Source organism: Sander lucioperca, chromosome 8 (genome assembly GCF_008315115.2).
Source record: "Sander lucioperca isolate FBNREF2018 chromosome 8, SLUC_FBN_1.2, whole genome shotgun sequence".
Taxonomy (NCBI): Eukaryota; Metazoa; Chordata; class Actinopteri; order Perciformes; family Percidae; genus Sander; species Sander lucioperca.
The window spans coordinates 25,375,458-25,393,011 of record NC_050180.1 but is presented as its reverse complement, the minus strand read 5'-3'; the positions used below and the strand labels follow the sequence as shown (position 1 = coordinate 25,393,011).

Here is a 17,554-nt window from a genome sequence, read left to right as displayed (position 1 = left end):
GATGCATCAGTGGCATTCATATGGTAACAATCAATTGAAAAGGTAAACTAAAAAACTGAACTGAACTTGAACTGAAATTGAATTTTAGAATAGCAATAGTTCAGCTAAAACATATTTGACACCACCTAGACCCGCTTCTTCAAAACAGCTGTTGTGGCATTTTGAAAATCACTCAATAAAACCATAATTATTTTTCTCTGCTGCAACTAAAACACAGTTAGCCCTCCTTTCACCCTTAGAATCCACTGGCTTTTATATGGTTTGAAATACAGTGGATGGAAACAAAAACTGGAAATCATGTACAATATACTCCTATACAGAAGCTCTGCAGTAAATATCTTTTTGTAGCATGTAAAATAGTTGTTGAAAATGTTAAAAGATGTTGACTTAAAGGAGTTGTTGCTGTAGTGCTCATGTTCAATACTGGACCAATTTCTAAAAGTTATTCCCATTAGTCACTTAGACACAAAAACATGGAAAAATAGGGTCCAGTTTGAAAAATACCATAGTTCCCCTTTAACAATGGTAATATTTGAGGCTGTGGTTTGTGGTGGTGTTGCATTTGATTAAATTATATTGTTTCTGGTATTATTCCCACCCATCTACCTACATTTGACCATGACCATGTAGACGTCGATGGTGCAGATGGGCGGCTGAGGAAGACGCTCTCCTTTCTCTAGCAGGTCTGGGATATCTCTGGTGGAAATCCCATCGTATGGCTTCCCTCCAAAGGTCATCACCTCCCAGATGGTTACCCCTTAGAAAAGGAGAGGACAGAAGGAAGAGAGACAAAAGAAAAAGAGGACGTAATTATGAGAGAACAAAAGTGTAGAGACCAGTAACGTAGAGCAGAAAAAAAAAGATGTTCATGGAGAAAAGGACAAGTGGAGAAAGGAGAAGTAGAATCAAGATGAGAGGCAATGAGAAAGAGTGAGTACAGAAGAGTTGAGAAGAGGGGGTTATACAGCAAGAGAGTAAGTAAGTAAGTAAAAACAAGGAAAGAGAAAGAAGTGAAATAGTTGAAAAGAGAAAATGTGAGATAGACCAGAACAAGTAAAAAAAAGCACAAAAGAAGTGGAAAAAAGACAGATGAAAAGCAAAGATGTGAGAGAGCAGATAAGATCAGAGGGGATAGGGTGAAGAGGCAGGAGAGACGAAATGAGGAAGCAACAAAACAAAGGGTAAACAAAGAGAGGACAAGATAAGAGAACACAAGTCAACAGAGGACAGAAGATCAGTGGAGGAGAGGAACTAATCAGAGTCTTGAAAGTCATCAGTCAATCCTGAAGTTTCAGAACTCTTCAGCCTTAATCATGTTAGTGTTAATAAGCTAATGAGTGGTAAGCAGAGTAAATGCACATTATAAAATGGAAGTAAAATAGCCCCCGGTCATAGAGGACCACTGGGGATATGGACGCAACAAACCATACTGATACTTTTCATCAAACACGCATTATTCTCTTTGATACGATCCATCTTGCGTATTTTCAAATGACTTTAAGAGTCACTGGTAGACTTAAACAGGATTTTTTTATTTGAAACATACAGTAGCAATACAAATCCCATAAGACGGAATGATAATGGAGGAGGTTGGTCTCTCCATTTAAGTCTTGTTGACACGCTGATGGCTACAAAGACTGATTTTAATATTTGAGGATTTAAAGGAGTAGATCATCCAGTTTGCATCTTACAGTAATTGCCACATGTTCACGCAGTTAAAGAGGTAGTAAGAAATCAACACTCTTCTCTTGTTTGTCAGCACTCTCTACCCTCTACAGCTGCCTTGATCTATAAATGACCTGTCTGTCTAGCAAGCAGTCTAGAGTTTATTGGACACACACTGCACAGCGTATGCCTTCACAAGATTGTATCCACATTCTATAGCATTCCTGATGTCTTCTTTTTAATGTGTATATTCCTTAAGACAATGACTGACAGAGGAGCGTCATATTTGAACGTAGTTACTGGACGTAACTGGCATCCGTCCAGCGCAACGCAACAAGCTCACAAAACTCAGCTCAAACTGTCAAACTAGGCGATGCTGGTCAAATACGAATGAAGTTTATGTTTCTAAATTGCATATTTCTTGCCTAAAATGTTTTTGGAACACATTTCAGTGTACTGTTTTTTTTTTAAGTTTGTGACCCAGCTGCCCTTTTTTCCTGCTTTAAAACAGACCAAGCACTGCCACAACTTGGCTGTGTGGCTCAGAGCTACATCATTTCGTTGCTCTGATTGGTTGCAGGCCTATTCATTTGTGTCCGAAGGCATTCTGGTCTGCACCGCTAACAACGGCACTTGAAAATTGAAAATGACTGTCTTACATAGTCTGGCCAGACTATGTAAGACAGTGATAAAAGGAAAATCACTTGGTTTGTCTGATATATGAAAATATTAGTGGTTTTGTCCACTTCACAAGTTCCCTAAAAGGAAATTTGAAACTTACCGTAACTCCAAACGTCACTCTGATGAGTAAACTTCCTGTAATGGATACACTCCAGTGCCATCCATTTGATGGGCATCTGTCAGATAGAAGCATAGCACATCAGTATTATATACATGCAACATTCACCATTAAAAAACGTTGAGCTTCTTTCTCTTATATTTCCTTAAAAAAAAAAAGTAAAACCTGACAACATAAGTGTTAGTTCAGATTAAACTTGGATCATCTGTTGGTGAGGTGTTGGCACTGATTGTGTAAACTATGATAGAGAGAGTAGTGGTATGACAGAATGAAGAAAAACAAGGTTTGATGAAAGAGAAGACAAACACACACATGAAAACTAGCTATATTGGAATATAGTAGGGCAAATGGCAGGGCAGTCTGGGATGCAGCTTAACACTGTGATTAGATTTGAAGGCCAATTATATTGATTACAGTGATGGAGGTTGAGGGGTGGGGGATGTCGAAGGTTAGAGTGTCTGTCTTTCTCTCAGTGGAGGGGATAATACCAGACCGCTCAGCATTGACACAAACCATGATGGACTAACAAGAAAGGATGGTGAGAGAGGATGAAAATATGAAGAAATGGTTTACAAACACAAATACAAAAGGGGAAAAGGATGAACAAAAATTAAAAGAGGACAGTAGCCCATGTACAGAGAGCTCCAAGGACATATGTGTTTGCTACATTTATAGAGATCTCCATTCGCCAGAAGTAAATAAAACGGTCCAATAGAGCAGAATAGTATCTCACTGACTCCACTAAAACTGTCCTTTGTGATGGGCTAAGTTCCACCCTCAGGATATAAAACCCAAATTATTGTTAATGTCTGTTGTTGTCTTTTATAACATGTCAATGGTGTGGTCCAAAAGAGTAATTTAATAATATTGTTTCTCAATGAGCCTCCAAAACCAAACACATCAAACAGCACATAATAAAAACAGATAACAAGGTCACTCATTGCACAGTATAACAGCCACTATTCAACCACTAACAGTTCTGGTTTAATAATACTACCAGTAGTGCTACAAATATTACTATTACCACTAGATACACTCATATTCCTACTACTTAATGACGTCTCTCCCTGTGAATCTGTGCCCATATTAACACAAGATAAACTAATTGAATTCCACAGCATGCCACCATATACCGTAATAAATTTTTTACTATTTATTGCTTAAAAGTCACACATTATGCTCATTTTCAGGTCCATACTTGTATTTTGGGTTTCTACTAGAAGATGTTTACATGCTTTAAAGCTATAGTATGTAGTTTCTGTCTCCCCCATGAGGAATTCTAAGTAACAACAACACCACTGTTGTTGCATCCACATGACACACGCCTTCCGTAATCATGCACGCGCCCCCACCCCTCCTTCACACAATTACTTGTAGCCAAGGAGGACATGGAGGATTAAAAAAAACATGATGGACTCTTCAGAAGAGGTAATTATCTTCACTCGAGTTTCTGCGCGCCAAAGTCGCTGAAAGACACCATGTTCTCAACACAGCCGTACTGAGAAATACAGAGAGAGCTGTGTGAAGCTGATAATCTTTATTAGCTTTGTAGCAACTCATTTGGCAATGGCTAGAATGTAACGGACGTTCATTAATATAAAAAAGTTAAGCACTAAAGCATTAATGTTTAAAAAAACGTTATTTTTCTCACGTCTGTCTGAATATACCTGTATTCACCCTCTGTCTGAAATGCTCAGTTTTAGCGCCCCTCCCCAAAAAGCCCAGTCTGCTTTGATTGGTCAGTATTTTCGGGTCTCCCGCATCGGCACTCTCGAAGTCTCTGCACCGTCACGACGGCTCATTTAAAGGCACAGAATACGGGCTTTTTTTACGTGCATTTCTCCGTAAATTGAGCGTTTTGATACTTTCACAGTATTTATTTAGCACCTCGGCCATTTGTGACTATTCACTCAAAACAGCCAATGTACCAACTAAACACCGTGACGTTAGTAAGCTAGCTACCAACAGACGTACCAAGTGTTTTTGTTCAGCTTAGCCTCTGAATCAACTCTTAACTATTTGTTATTTCCCTCCAGTCTGTCTTTTTTCCTATCTTTTCTGTGTATGTTTATTAAGCTGATTCATAAAGTCACAGGATATGTGTGTATATAATATATGACTTGTGTTCAATTCCTTTTCTTTTCATTGACTTTGCATGCACCACCTCTAAAATTCCCACCACAGTCTGTTTGAACACACATTAAAAAATCAATGTGCCTGGCCAAGAAATAGTTAGATATAGCTAAGCGGCTGCTAGCTGTAGCTTTATAATTACCATACAGATATGAGAACTCTCAGCAAGAAAGCACAAGTGCATTTCCCAAAATATACTATTCCTTTAAGCTTCTTTCTAAATATATCCACAAATAAATATATAAAACTTTGTCACTTAAAACATTTATAATTATTTCAGGGGCCCATTCTACCCTTTATAGTCTTGCACAGTACAGTGTGGGGATAAAATATGTCAAATGTAGACAATTGTTTATTTGTCTGATAGTGTAAATGACGTGTCACAAAGTGATGACAGAATTTACCTTTCCTCCATCAGCATTATATTCCTTCTCATTAACATCCAACAGGCGAGCTAGACCAAAGTCTGTGATCTTGATGTGGTTGGGAGATTTGACCAGAACATTTCGGGCTGCCAGATCCCTGTGGACAAGCCTACGCTCCTCCAGGTACATCATCCCCTGCAAAACACACACAGACACACACATGGACTTCAACTAGCTACCATTTATCATCTTTACAATCATCAGCAGGTTAACTTTGCTCCCTCTCTCTCTCTCTCTCTCTCTCTCTCTCTCTCTCTCTCTCACACACACACACACACACACACACACACACACACACACACACACACACACACACACACACACACACACACACAGCAATTATTTGCTATTCATTTATATACAATACACCTATTTGCAGGCATGAGTGTGCACATGTGCAAGTATGGCTCCTGTTAAACATCACCATCTGTCTTCATCATCATCATCATCATCATCACTACCACTATCAAGACCCCATTAGAGTTTCTATTATTATTTGCAATTCATCATTACCACCAAACTGTTATTTTTATGGTTATAATTGCCATTAATCAACAACTAGACTATGGAAAAGCCCTCTTTTTTGTAAAAAATTGGATCAGTTAAAACAGGATCCATAGAAGTGAGGCATGTTGGGAGTAAAACAATGCAATACATTTACTCAACAATAAAGAGATGACCTCTCTGCTCTTTCTTTCTGCCCAAACTTTAACCAATAATGATTATCTGCCTCAAACAAAGGCAACAACATTTTCCCCTTACATTATTAGGTGTTCAGATGAAGTTTCCTTGTGATAAAACTACAAATTTTTGGTAAAAAGTATACAGTAGATGTCCCTCAAAACCACTTTGAGTGTCAAGCATGGACTGCAATTGAGACACTGAACACACACACACACACACACACACACACACACACACACACACACACACACACAAACAAATCATATATATATATATATATATATATATATTTATATAATATTACTATATTTACATTTACTCTTCTCCGGGAACCATCACCTTATCGTGGTGGAGAGGTTTGTGTGTCCCTATGAACCTGAGGGCTGTGTTGCCTGGAGCTTTGTGCTCCTGGTAGGGTCTCCCAAGGCAAAGTGGTCTCAGGTGAGGGGCCAGACAAAGAATGGTTCAAAAACCCTATGAAAAAACGAGGTAGAGATGATGTGACCCTGCCCGGAGGAAGCCCGGGGCCCCCGTCTGGAGCCAGGCCCAGATGGAGGGCCCGTCAGCGAGCGCCTGGTGGCCGGGTTTGCCACGGAGCCCGGTCGGGCACAGCCCGAAAAAGCTACGTGGCACCTCTCTCTCCAACCCATGGGCCCACCACCTGTGGGAGGAACCGCTGGGGTCGGGTGCGCTGCCACATGGGTGGCAGTGAAGGTCAGGGGCCTCGACGGACCAGACCCGGGCAGCAGACGCTGGCTCTGGGGACGTGGAACGTCACCTCTCTGTGGGGGAAGGAACCGGAACTTGTGCGGGAGGTGGAGCGCTACCAGTTGGATCTGGTGGGGCTTACCTCTACGCACAGTCTCGGTTCTGGAACCATACTCCTGGATAGGGGTTGGACTCTTTTCTTCTCCGGAGTTGCCCAGGGTGTGAGGCGCCGGGCGGGTGTGGGGATACTCACAAGCCCCCGGCTGAGCGCCGCTACGTTGGAGTTTACCCCGGTGGACGAGAGGGTCGCCTCCCTACGCCTGCGGGTTGTGGGGGGGAAAACTCTGACTATTGTTTGTGCGTATGCACCAAACAAGAGCTCGGAGTATTCGGCCTTCTTGGAGACCTTGAATGGAGTCCTGCATGGGGCTCCAGTGGGGGACTCCATAGTTCTGCTGGGGGACTTCAACGCGCACGTGGGCAATGATGGAGACACATGGAGAGGCGTGATTGGGAGGAACGGCCTCCCTGATCTAAACCAGAGTGGTTGTTTGTTGTTGGACTTCTGTGCTAGTCATGGATTGTCTATAACGAACACCATGTTCGAACATAGGGATGCTCATAAGTGTACTTGGTACCAGAGCACCCTAGGCCAAAGGTCAATGATCGAGAAGTTTGGAGAAGACATGGAGAAGGACTTTCGGTCGGCACCAAGGTGCTTCTGGAAAACCGTTCGCCACCTCAGGAGGGGGAAGCGGGGAAACATCCAAGCTGTGTACAGTAAGGATGGAACGCTGTTGACCTCAACTGAGGAGGTAATAGGGCGGTGGAAGGAGCACTTTGAGGAACTCCTAAATCCGACTAATACGCCCTCTATGGTAGAGGCAGAGCTGGAGGATGATGGGGGATTGTCGTCAATTTCCCTGGTGGAAGTTGCTGAGGTAGTTAAACAACTCCACAGTGGCAAAGCCCCAGGGATTGATGAGATCCGTCCAGAAATGCTTAAAGCTCTGGGTGTGGAGGGGTTGTCTTGGTTGACACGCCTCTTCAACATTGCGTGGAAGTCGGGGACGGTGCCTAAGGAGTGGCAGACCGGGGTGGTGGTTCCCCTTTTCAAAAAGGGGGACCAGAGGGTGTGTGCCAATTACAGGGGTATTACACTTCTCAGCCTCCCCGGTAAAGTCTACTCCAAGGTGCTGGAAAGGAGGGTTCGGTCGATAGTCGAACCTCAGGTTGAAGAGGAACAATGCGGATTCCGTCCTGGTCGTGGAACAACGGACCAGGTCTTTACTCTTGCAAGGATCCTGGAGGGAGCCTGGGAGTATGCCCAACCGGTCTACATGTGTTTTGTGGATCTGGAGAAGGCGTATGACCGGGTCCCCCGGGAGATACTGTGGGAGGTGCTGCGGGAGTATGGGGTGAGGGGGTCCCTTCTCAGGGCCATCCAATCTCTGTACGACCAAAGCGAGAGCTGTGTCCGGGTTCTCGGCAGTAAGTCGGACTCGTTTCAGGTGAGGGTTGGCCTCCGCCAGGGCTGCGCTTTGTCACCAATCCTGTTTGTAGTATTTATGGACAGGATATCAAGGCGTAGTCGGGGTGGAGAGGGGTTGCAGTTCGGTGAGCTGGGGATCTCATCGCTGCTTTTTGCGGATGATGTGGTCCTGATGGCATCATCGGCCTGTGACCTTCAGCACTCACTGGATCGGTTCGCAGCCGAGTGTGAAGCGGCTGGGATGAGGATCAGCACCTCTAAATCGGAGGCCATGGTTCTCAGCAGGAAACCGATGGAGTGCTTTCTCCAGGTAGGGAATGAGTCCTTACCCCAAGTGAAGGAGTTCAAGTACCTTGGGGTCTTGTTTGCGAGTGAGGGGACAATGGAGCAGGAGATTGGTCGGAGAATCGGCGCAGCGGGTGCGGTATTACATTCAATTTATCGCACCGTTGTGACGAAAAGAGAGCTGAGCCAGAAGGCAAAGCTCTCGATCTACCGGTCAGTTTTCGTTCCTACCCTCACCTATGGTCATGAAAGCTGGGTCATGACCGAAAGAACGAGATCCAGGGTACAAGCGGCCGAAATGGGTTTCCTCAGGAGGGTGGCTGGCGTCTCCCTTAGAGATAGGGTGAGAAGCTCAGTCATCCGTGAGGAGCTCGGAGTAGAGCCGCTGCTCCTTCGCGTCGAAAGGAGCCAGTTGAGGTGGTTCGGGCATCTGGTAAGGATGCCCCCTGGGCGCCTCCCTAGGGAGGTGTTCCAGGCACGTCCAGCTGGGAGGAGGCCTCGGGGAAGACCCAGGACTAGGTGGAGGGATTATATCTCCAACCTGGCCTGGGAACGCCTCGGGATCCCCCAGTCGGAGTTGGTTAATGTGGCTCGGGAAAGGGAAGTTTGGGGTCCCCTGCTGGAGCTGCTACCCCCGCGACCCGTTACCGGATAAGCGGACGAAGATGGATGGATGGATATATTTACTGCAACATCAACCTAAACGTCTCTATGTCAGCCTTCAAAAAAGCCACCACAAAAGCAGATAGAAAAGTTCAGTCTGACACAAAATGCCAATAGTGTCCTTAAGCTACAAAAGACTAGCTCTGTATAGTTGTGTAAAATCTTTGCAGTTGCTGCACCTAATGCTACACATCTAGAGTCCACACTGCCTATTGTGCATCACCGCAAGAGTGGACCTGGAAGGAAAGAAAGATGGGACCTAAAGGGAAAGAAAGATGAGGGGGGAAAAAAACTATTTCAAATTGGACGAGCAATAACAGAAGCCACTTTGTTTGAAGTGGTGAGAGCACAGAAAAACAAGGCCTTGTTTGAAACCATAACAAATTGGATTTAGCTGGAATGGGCCAGAACGAAAGGAGGAGTGGATGGAGGAGGAGAGAGGAGGGGGGGAAGGGGATAGATGGGATTGAGTGGCGACAGTCTAAGAGGTGAGATTACATTGGTGAGGCTATAATCACACTGCCTCATTTGGCTTGCTCCCAGGAGAGAACATGGGGTTTCAGCATACACCTGGCTATTTACACACAAACTCACACAAACGTGCAGACATGCATCTCACATGGAGATACCCACTTGCATGTGTGTGTGTGTGTATGTGTGTGTGTGTGTGTGCGTGTGGGTGGGATGGCGGGGGTGAAGTTGACAGAAGAACTGAGAAAAGATCATCTATATTGAGCTTGTAGAGAATAAAAAAAAAGAAAACTAGGCGACCAAGGACAAGGAACGTGCGGACTTTAGACATGACACAACCCAAATTAAATAAAGTTATTGTCAAACACATAAGATGATCATGATCAAGATGAGCAGCAATAAAGAAGCTTGATTAAAGGTGAGGATTTCTTTCTGCTTGTTTGTTTAGATTTTGTTCTTTGGATGTCTGTTCATTAGTTTAACGCTACCCAAACTGTTGCGTACAGAGCAATGATGTTGGTAAATCATGTCAGAGAGGCAGTGCCAGACCCCACAAAGCTCTAAACTAAAAGTGGCACCTATAAATATTAGGGGTGTGCAAAAAAATCGATTCGTATTCGAATCGCGATTCTAAGCTCTACCGATTCAAAATCGATTCATAGAATTCCAAAAATCTATTCATATTTAAAAAAATAAAAATAATAATAATATATATTTTTTTTAAATTGTATGTCTACTGCAATCACATGATATATAGATAGATAGATAGATACTTTATTGATCCCCAAGGCGAAATTCAAGGTCCCAGTAGCTTACAGACATCACACACAACATACATCATAACAGGATGTTAAAATAACAAATAACAAACAAATCCACATGAATAATATGGACAATAAAAGATACTGAATAAACTAAATAAAAAATCCACATGAATGTACTAAGGGATGTATAATATATATATACATGGGAAAAATAACTGTGAATCGTTTTTTTAATGGAGAATCGTTTTTGAATCGAAAATTGATATTGAATCGAATCGTGAGCCTAAAAATCGGAATCGAATCGAATCGTGACATTTTCTGAATCATACACCCCTAATAAATATGAATATGAATAGTTTATTTCGGTTTACATTATAATGTACAAAGCATGACAATTTGTGTGGATATGAAATTGACAAAAACATTATACACGTTTACACCAATCCATTCATCCGGTGGGGGAGGGTCTATAGCAGTAGACACGACACTCCTTCTCTTCTATGCTTCTCTTCATAGTCGTCAGATTCATCTAGCAACCCTTATAGAACTGGCTCAGGTTTGCCTTGCACCAGCTCTTAATTATGCTGTTATAGTTTTAGACTACTGGGGGACTTCCTTCTTTTGACACACGGAGCTCCTCGCTCCTCTCTCTTTCCATCTGTGTGCATCCATGTCCCAGAAATGCTTGTTACTAACCTAGCTCTGGGGAGCTTATTCCCCGGAGTCCTTATGTTTTTTTCGCCCAGCAGTTTTCCTTGGATTAGGGTGGCACCTAAATCATGGTTGCAGCTGTCGCTGTGGTCCTGCTCCGCGCCTTGCTATGCCCTGCTACACCCTGCTATGCCCTGCTACGTCCTGCTACACCCTGTAACGCCCTGCAGCGCCCTGCTACACCATGAACTACTACAACTACTATTTCTAGTCATAGTTCCATTATCTTTATTGTGACTATTACTGCCACTGTTCATCACACCCCCAACCGGCACCGTCAGACACCGCCTACCAAGAGCCTGGGTCTGTCTGAGGTTTCTCCCTAAAAGGAAGTTTTCCTCACCACTAAATACTCGCTCTTGGGGGAATTACTGGAATTGTTGGATCTTTGTGAATTATAGAGTGTGGTCTAGACCTACTCTATCTGTAAAGTGTCTTGAGATAACTCTTGTTATGATTTGATACTATAAATAAAATTGAATTGAATTTCACACGATAGAACTCACACAATCAACAATATGATGGCACCTATGATTCATGAGATCAGGAAACGTGGTGAAATGCACAGCCCTCTCTCACTGATAACATACAGTATGACGATCATTAACTGCAGTTTATGTTTGCTTGCAGGAATATCATCACTGGCCCCAGGCTCAATTAGCCTGCCAAATGTTAGCTCAGCTTCTAACCATTGTTGCCAGCTTTGAAATATGTTACACTAATACTAAATTCATGAATTCCTGGCAGCTTCATTTAAGTGACTAATAAAACTATATATTTTCCAACTATAACACAACAATGAGTGGGTGATGATTTCCAAAACATTTGGTGATAAATGTACAGTATGATTTATGCAAATCTTTGCTATTGTGTGCCTAATCCAAAATGGTGTAATTTACCATACACAATCTAAATGTAGCAAATATTCAAATTTGAATGAGTTAGTGACCTCGCCTGCTGACATGTAAAGACAATTGAGCAGACCATATCTAACCTCCTTAGAAAATAGCATATACCATCTGTAACACCATTCAATACTTTTAAAAACCTTTTAAAGTCAACTCTGACTGAACAGTGTAATTGCTTTTAACTAGGTGCCCTTTAAGTTGTATGTCTGTATTAGCTTAAGTTAAGTGTAATGTCTTGTTTGTGTTCTAGTATGTATAGTGTATGTACAGAGATTTGTGATGTAGTATGTAACCTTTGTCCTGTCTTTTATGTATTTTTAAACTTTTTGCCGCCAATCTTGGCCAGAACTCCCTGGGAGAAGAGTTACTGTAACTCAATGGGACTTTTCCTGGTTAAATAAAGGTTGAAAAAAACAAAAACAAAAAAAACAATGATATTGGGTATGCTGCAGTGTGACGTTTAAAGTTTAGGAAAGTAAATGTTGGGAAAAGTGACACTCGTGTAGATAGAGAGATTGTTGATCAGCATCAAAATACACTGCATTGTGTGTGTGTGTGTGTGTGTGTGTGTGTGTGTGAGTGATGTGTGATTTTCATATAGGGCTGGGCGATATGGAGAAAATCAAATATCACGATATTTTTGACCTCGATGTCGATATTGCAACGATATTGTAAGGTTGACAATTGGTGCTTTCACAAAATATCTTCCACATTTAGATTTTAGATAAATAACCATCATAATGTGGATATAATGACTAAGTGGTTAAAGGCAAATAATAGAACAGCTAGAACAGTCTGGTAAATTCAGAAAATGACACCACTTTACTGTAATGCAGCCTAAACTTACCATGTAACAATATTAAAATTCTTCAAAATCTAAGACTATATCTAGTCTCATATCACGATATCGATACAATATTGAAATATTGCCCAGCCCTATTTTCATACTTCTCTGTGTGAGTTTTTTAGTCATGCTTGCTCAATGGGATATACAGAAAGGGTAGAATTGAAAAGGATACAGGTTGAGAGCGGAGGTATCCAATGATGGCCACTGCCTACAGCTTCCAAATCATCAAAGTCTTCGTGTGTGTGTATTTCGAGGTATAGAGTGCCAGGTTTCTGCCAGATTCTTATTGGTACATAAATTGCGCCTGGTAATCTCCTCAATTTTCGAGACAATTAAGCAGAGGAGGGAGAATGGATGGCTTGGCAACACGTGAATTTTAATTTGCCAGCACAATGAGATTGAGAGGGGGAGGTGATGGAAAAGTGCAGTGTGGAAAGTGGCTGCAGATGTGCGTGTGGAACAAACTTTTTTACTTTTTCTACTTGGTTGTTCTCATTCACTGCCCTCCCATGTGGGTATGATGAGAACAACTCACAGCCAGAGGTTTGTAATTGAAGCAAACCCGGATGCCACAGCCAGGGAGGTGCCAGTTGTGGAAGCAGTATTTCAGGTACGCCTACCACCAGGAAAAATACAAAGGCTTCAGATGGACTCTGTTATGATCAGTCCTCCAGACGCAGACTGCTTTCCAATCAGTAGGGGTCAGGCCCATGTCCTAAACCCTGCACACGTAGATTTTACATAGGAAAGCAAGCCAAGGAAAAAATCCCAATGCTATAGGAGCCGAAATGTCAAAGGCATTGAATCACATAGAGTTTCAGGCCATGCTTGTATTTTTGAACTGCATTACCTAAATACTATTACATTCCACTAGCTAATGCAGTTTTGCATTTATGAAAAAAAAGGCTTCCATGTAACAACTATGTCATATTGGCTAGCCATCATTCTGATGCAGTGGGTGTAGATATTACTGATTTCTGCCTGATTTACTGACTGTAAGAATACAGAATACCTTTTAAATGTAAATAGTGGTGAAGGAAATCCCATTTATAAAAGAAGAAGGAAAGGTGAAAAGGGCTGAAGCAGTGATTCAAGTCTGTATTCAGGAAGCTTAACCTCCTTCTCACCAGCCAGGAGAATTACAGCTCTCCCAAAAAATATTCTGACCTCCCGTTATCGTTATTTATGCTTATTTCAAAGAGTCACACGAACAGGACGGAATTGTCCTCAGATGTGTTTTGTGAAGACAGATTTGGGGGGTAGTGGCAAAGGGCTAGAGATTAAATCAATAGGAGAAGAGCGAGGAGAGGTGGCGCCCATTTTTCACTGACTGGCACTTCCCACTGCTGTTTATTCTAGCAAGATAGATTCACACACACACACACACTGTCACACACAGAGGAAGCTGTCAAGACACATAGGCAGCGCACACACAGGAATCTATAATCGAGTGATTCATCCTTATTCAATGTTATTCATGAGGAAACACTTCTAATGAGATTGAACATCCTACAGAGGCTCTATAAACCTCTTGTGTGTTTTCTTTCTTTAGTGAGTGTGCGTGTTAGGTGAGCTGCCTCCAGGGTTGGGGTCGGAATGACGTTTTTCACTGTGGATCTCTGCACATAGTGGCACAGAGGATCTCATAGCATGCCACCATATACTGTAATTAATATATTATTTAAGTCCCATATTATGCTCATTTTCAGGTTCATACTTAAATACTTCATATTTTGGGCTTCTACCAGAACATGTTTACATGCTTTAATGTTCAAAAAACATTATTTTTCTCATAATGTCTGTTTGAATATACCTATATTCACCCTTTGTTGGAAACACTCCGTTTTAGCGCCTGTCTCTTTAAGCCCCCCTCCCAAAAAGCCCAGTCTGCTCTGATTGGTCAGCATTTCCGGGTGTACTGCATCTGCACTCTCACAGTCTCTGCACCATCATTGCAGTCGGGGAGTGAATGTATCAGCAATATAGTGGCCATTTCTACCTATATATAGTATAGTTCTGAAGGCTGTTCTAATGAATCATTCAAACATGTAGCTATGAAAAGTAATGCACTGTAATTTGTACGTATTCCACGTAATTATTACTGTGTGCACCACACTGACTTCCGCTGTATTAGAGTGCGAAGTTCCGCATAGGGAGGAGGTCGGGGTAAAAGGGAGGGTCCTAAAACACTGGGCTTTCAAGCGGGAGAGTGGAGTATGTGTCCCGGAAGAGGTTAAGGGGAAAACACAGTATCACCCAGGAAATGGGTGTTCGTGTCCCAGGAGTACTACTTAATGCGACCGGTGTTTTACCCCAAACCACAATCCTTTTTCTAATCTTAACTAAACGACTAAAAGAGCATAACCTCACAGTGCCCTGAACCTGGCTCACAGTAACCTTTTCTTGGCTAAATTTATCTGTAAAGGCCACTAAAACTAAATGTCATGTGACTGGACGTCATGTGACCGGCCAGGGGTTGCCGTAATTTCGTAGGATATCATACAATTGTTGTGCATACGCTTTTGTACGATATTATACGAACCCTTTCATGAGAATGTGTTGAGTCTTTACAGAAGTCCTGACGGCTCGTTTAAAGGCACCGTTTCTGAATACGAGATGTGTGCATTTCTCTGTGGATTGAGAATTTTGATACTTTCAGAGTCTTTGTATAGCACCTCCACCTGCTTCATAATCAAAGAAGAAATTTAAATCTTACTTTTTACAATAAGGGAACCTTGAGTAAGTAAAAAAATGTCTTGTTTAGGTGTGGAGAAGTGTGTGGCATCATGTAATTGGTTTCACTATGACAGACAGTCAAGCATCTGATTACATACATATCAGGCTACAACACTATTTTATGTTGATGTCAGTTTACATATTTTTAAGCATTTCTAACAAAAAATTATCTGAAGCTGGAAGTGGAGCTTGGCCCTTGCACGATACAGCTCAAGCACATACTACTGCCCCCTCACTGCCACACAATAAAAGGCTAAGCAACATGCAATACTATAATATTATATTAAATTACCAAAAGCTATACCAAACCACAGTGAAATTTTGTTTTATTTACTTTTTAGGTAAATTATGTCAGTATTGTACATCTGCTTTAAAGTGCACAATACCAGAGACTCAGCAGCAAGAGTGCATGACTCATCTGTGCTGATTATCTCTTTTATAGTACAGTCTCTTTGGCTCATTTGAACTGGGATGCCAGTATTTCTGGAGGGCACAGGATGTTTGGCGACTGTCTTTTTTGTGTTATCATATTGTGAATAACGGTGCAGTTTTATTGGAGGTTTGTGACACCAGTGCAGCATCTGCTTGACGTTGTGCATGCTTATTGTATGTTTTGGATATAAAAAGATCCCAGTGGGCATGGGAGAAGGTGAATCACTGTTTAAGGAATGAGGTGAAACGAATCGGACCAATGTGGAGGAAAAACTGAGAGAAGGGGTGGTGGGGAGGGGAGGGGAGGGGGGGTTTGATAACACAATACTGATGAAAGCGGAAGGCTTTCATTTCATTTTGAGCTCCCATGTCAGAATGAATTTAGAAAATGACATTAGGGGGCAGCTTGGATATGAACAATTTGTCTGTGCTCAGACTTTGTTAGCAGTGTGTGAGGGGAACCCTTGTCTATATACATTTATTCTCTCTGACGAATGCTTAATGCAAAATCCACTGCAGTACCTACAGCAGAGAGGAGGATTTGTCCCTCTTATCTGAACATACACACAAACAATCACATGAGTGTAATCGAAGAGGCGCAGTGTGCAATCATCCCTTTTAATTAATAATCAGATGGCAAAATAGTTATACTAATTAAAGAAAAGGACAAACAAATATGGAAACCATATTAAAAAGTGCAACATGCAACATGTTTTTCAGCCACTCTCAAAAATCCAGGGATACTTTTTGTATCGCATTATGTGTTGGGATAAATGCATGCCAGTCTATTATGCCTTCATTTTTTACTTGTGTCTCTAGTCATTTAATTTGTGGCCTCTGACACAAAAAAAATGAATACTGGGAGAAATGATTTCGTTATAATTTATTTACACCTGCTGAAAAGGAAGTATTTCTCTTGTATTCTAAGTTTATCACACAGTGCTGTGTTATGAGCTCTTTGCATACCAAGAAAATGTGTATGCAAATATGATGGGCTGGTAAAAAGAAAGAACTTGGCTTCCATGCCAGCAAGTGTTGTGTGTAGAATTAGAACACACACACACACACACACACACACACAACTTAACACGCCCAGACAACCCTCAATTGTGCGTAAAGCATTAGTTGATGCCTCGGAGCCCGGCCTGAATCTTCTTGTAGAATTAAGTCTATTTTAAGTCTAATTATTTGTGAGGGATTGCAATTTTGTCCAATTCCCACAATATTTAGGAAAAATGTGAGAATGCCAAATGCCACACTTTCATGGGAGTACACATTGTACAATAACAGTATACAACAGCTAAGTAATTATGTTGGATGAAAGGTAGTTTAAATTTGTTTCATATCCCTCCAAATGAGGTCTCTCTTTTTTTTTTGTTTAATTGTATGAGCTTTAAAGTTTGAAAAAACTGTTTTCAGTACATGTTTAATGTATCAAAACCAGCTTAAATGCATTGGCATTATACACAAAAAACAGATCAAGCACAGTGACCTTAATCTCAACACTTTTCCCACACATGTTCTCTACTATTTGAATTACTGAGCTCTCTCAGGAATAACCGATTCAACTCATAGTGACTCTGTATCCTTAGTATTGTACAGTAAGTCATGTTTTTTTTCAATCAGGGACACAACAAATAGTGTCTTAAGTGTGGCATTTTAGTCTGTGGAATTGAAAAAAGGCTTGAGGCTATATCAAAACATTATTTGATCAGGGCTGAATACATTTGTTACAAAGTTTCATGGGATTACATGGAATTATCAGGTTATAAGCAACTCAATCAGAGCTGTTATGGCAATATGGGAATTACCCTGCACTTGATAACTGACT

General features: G+C 41.7%; 1 protein-coding gene across 2 annotated transcripts in view; it reads right to left on the bottom strand.

The window, feature by feature from the left end:
* Positions 1-17,554, bottom strand: part of LOC116050203 (receptor tyrosine-protein kinase erbB-4-like) — a 406,202-nt gene that overhangs the window by 21,682 nt on the left and 366,966 nt on the right. For both annotated transcript variants that reach the window (XM_031300194.2, XM_031300196.2), the window contains exons 21-23: positions 5,002-5,157; positions 2,447-2,522; positions 611-757 (exon numbers count right to left, since the gene is read on the bottom strand). In XM_031300194.2, the coding sequence (XP_031156054.1) occupies positions 611-757; positions 2,447-2,522; positions 5,002-5,157 (379 nt within the window). The remainder of the gene's footprint in view (positions 1-610; positions 758-2,446; positions 2,523-5,001; positions 5,158-17,554) is intronic.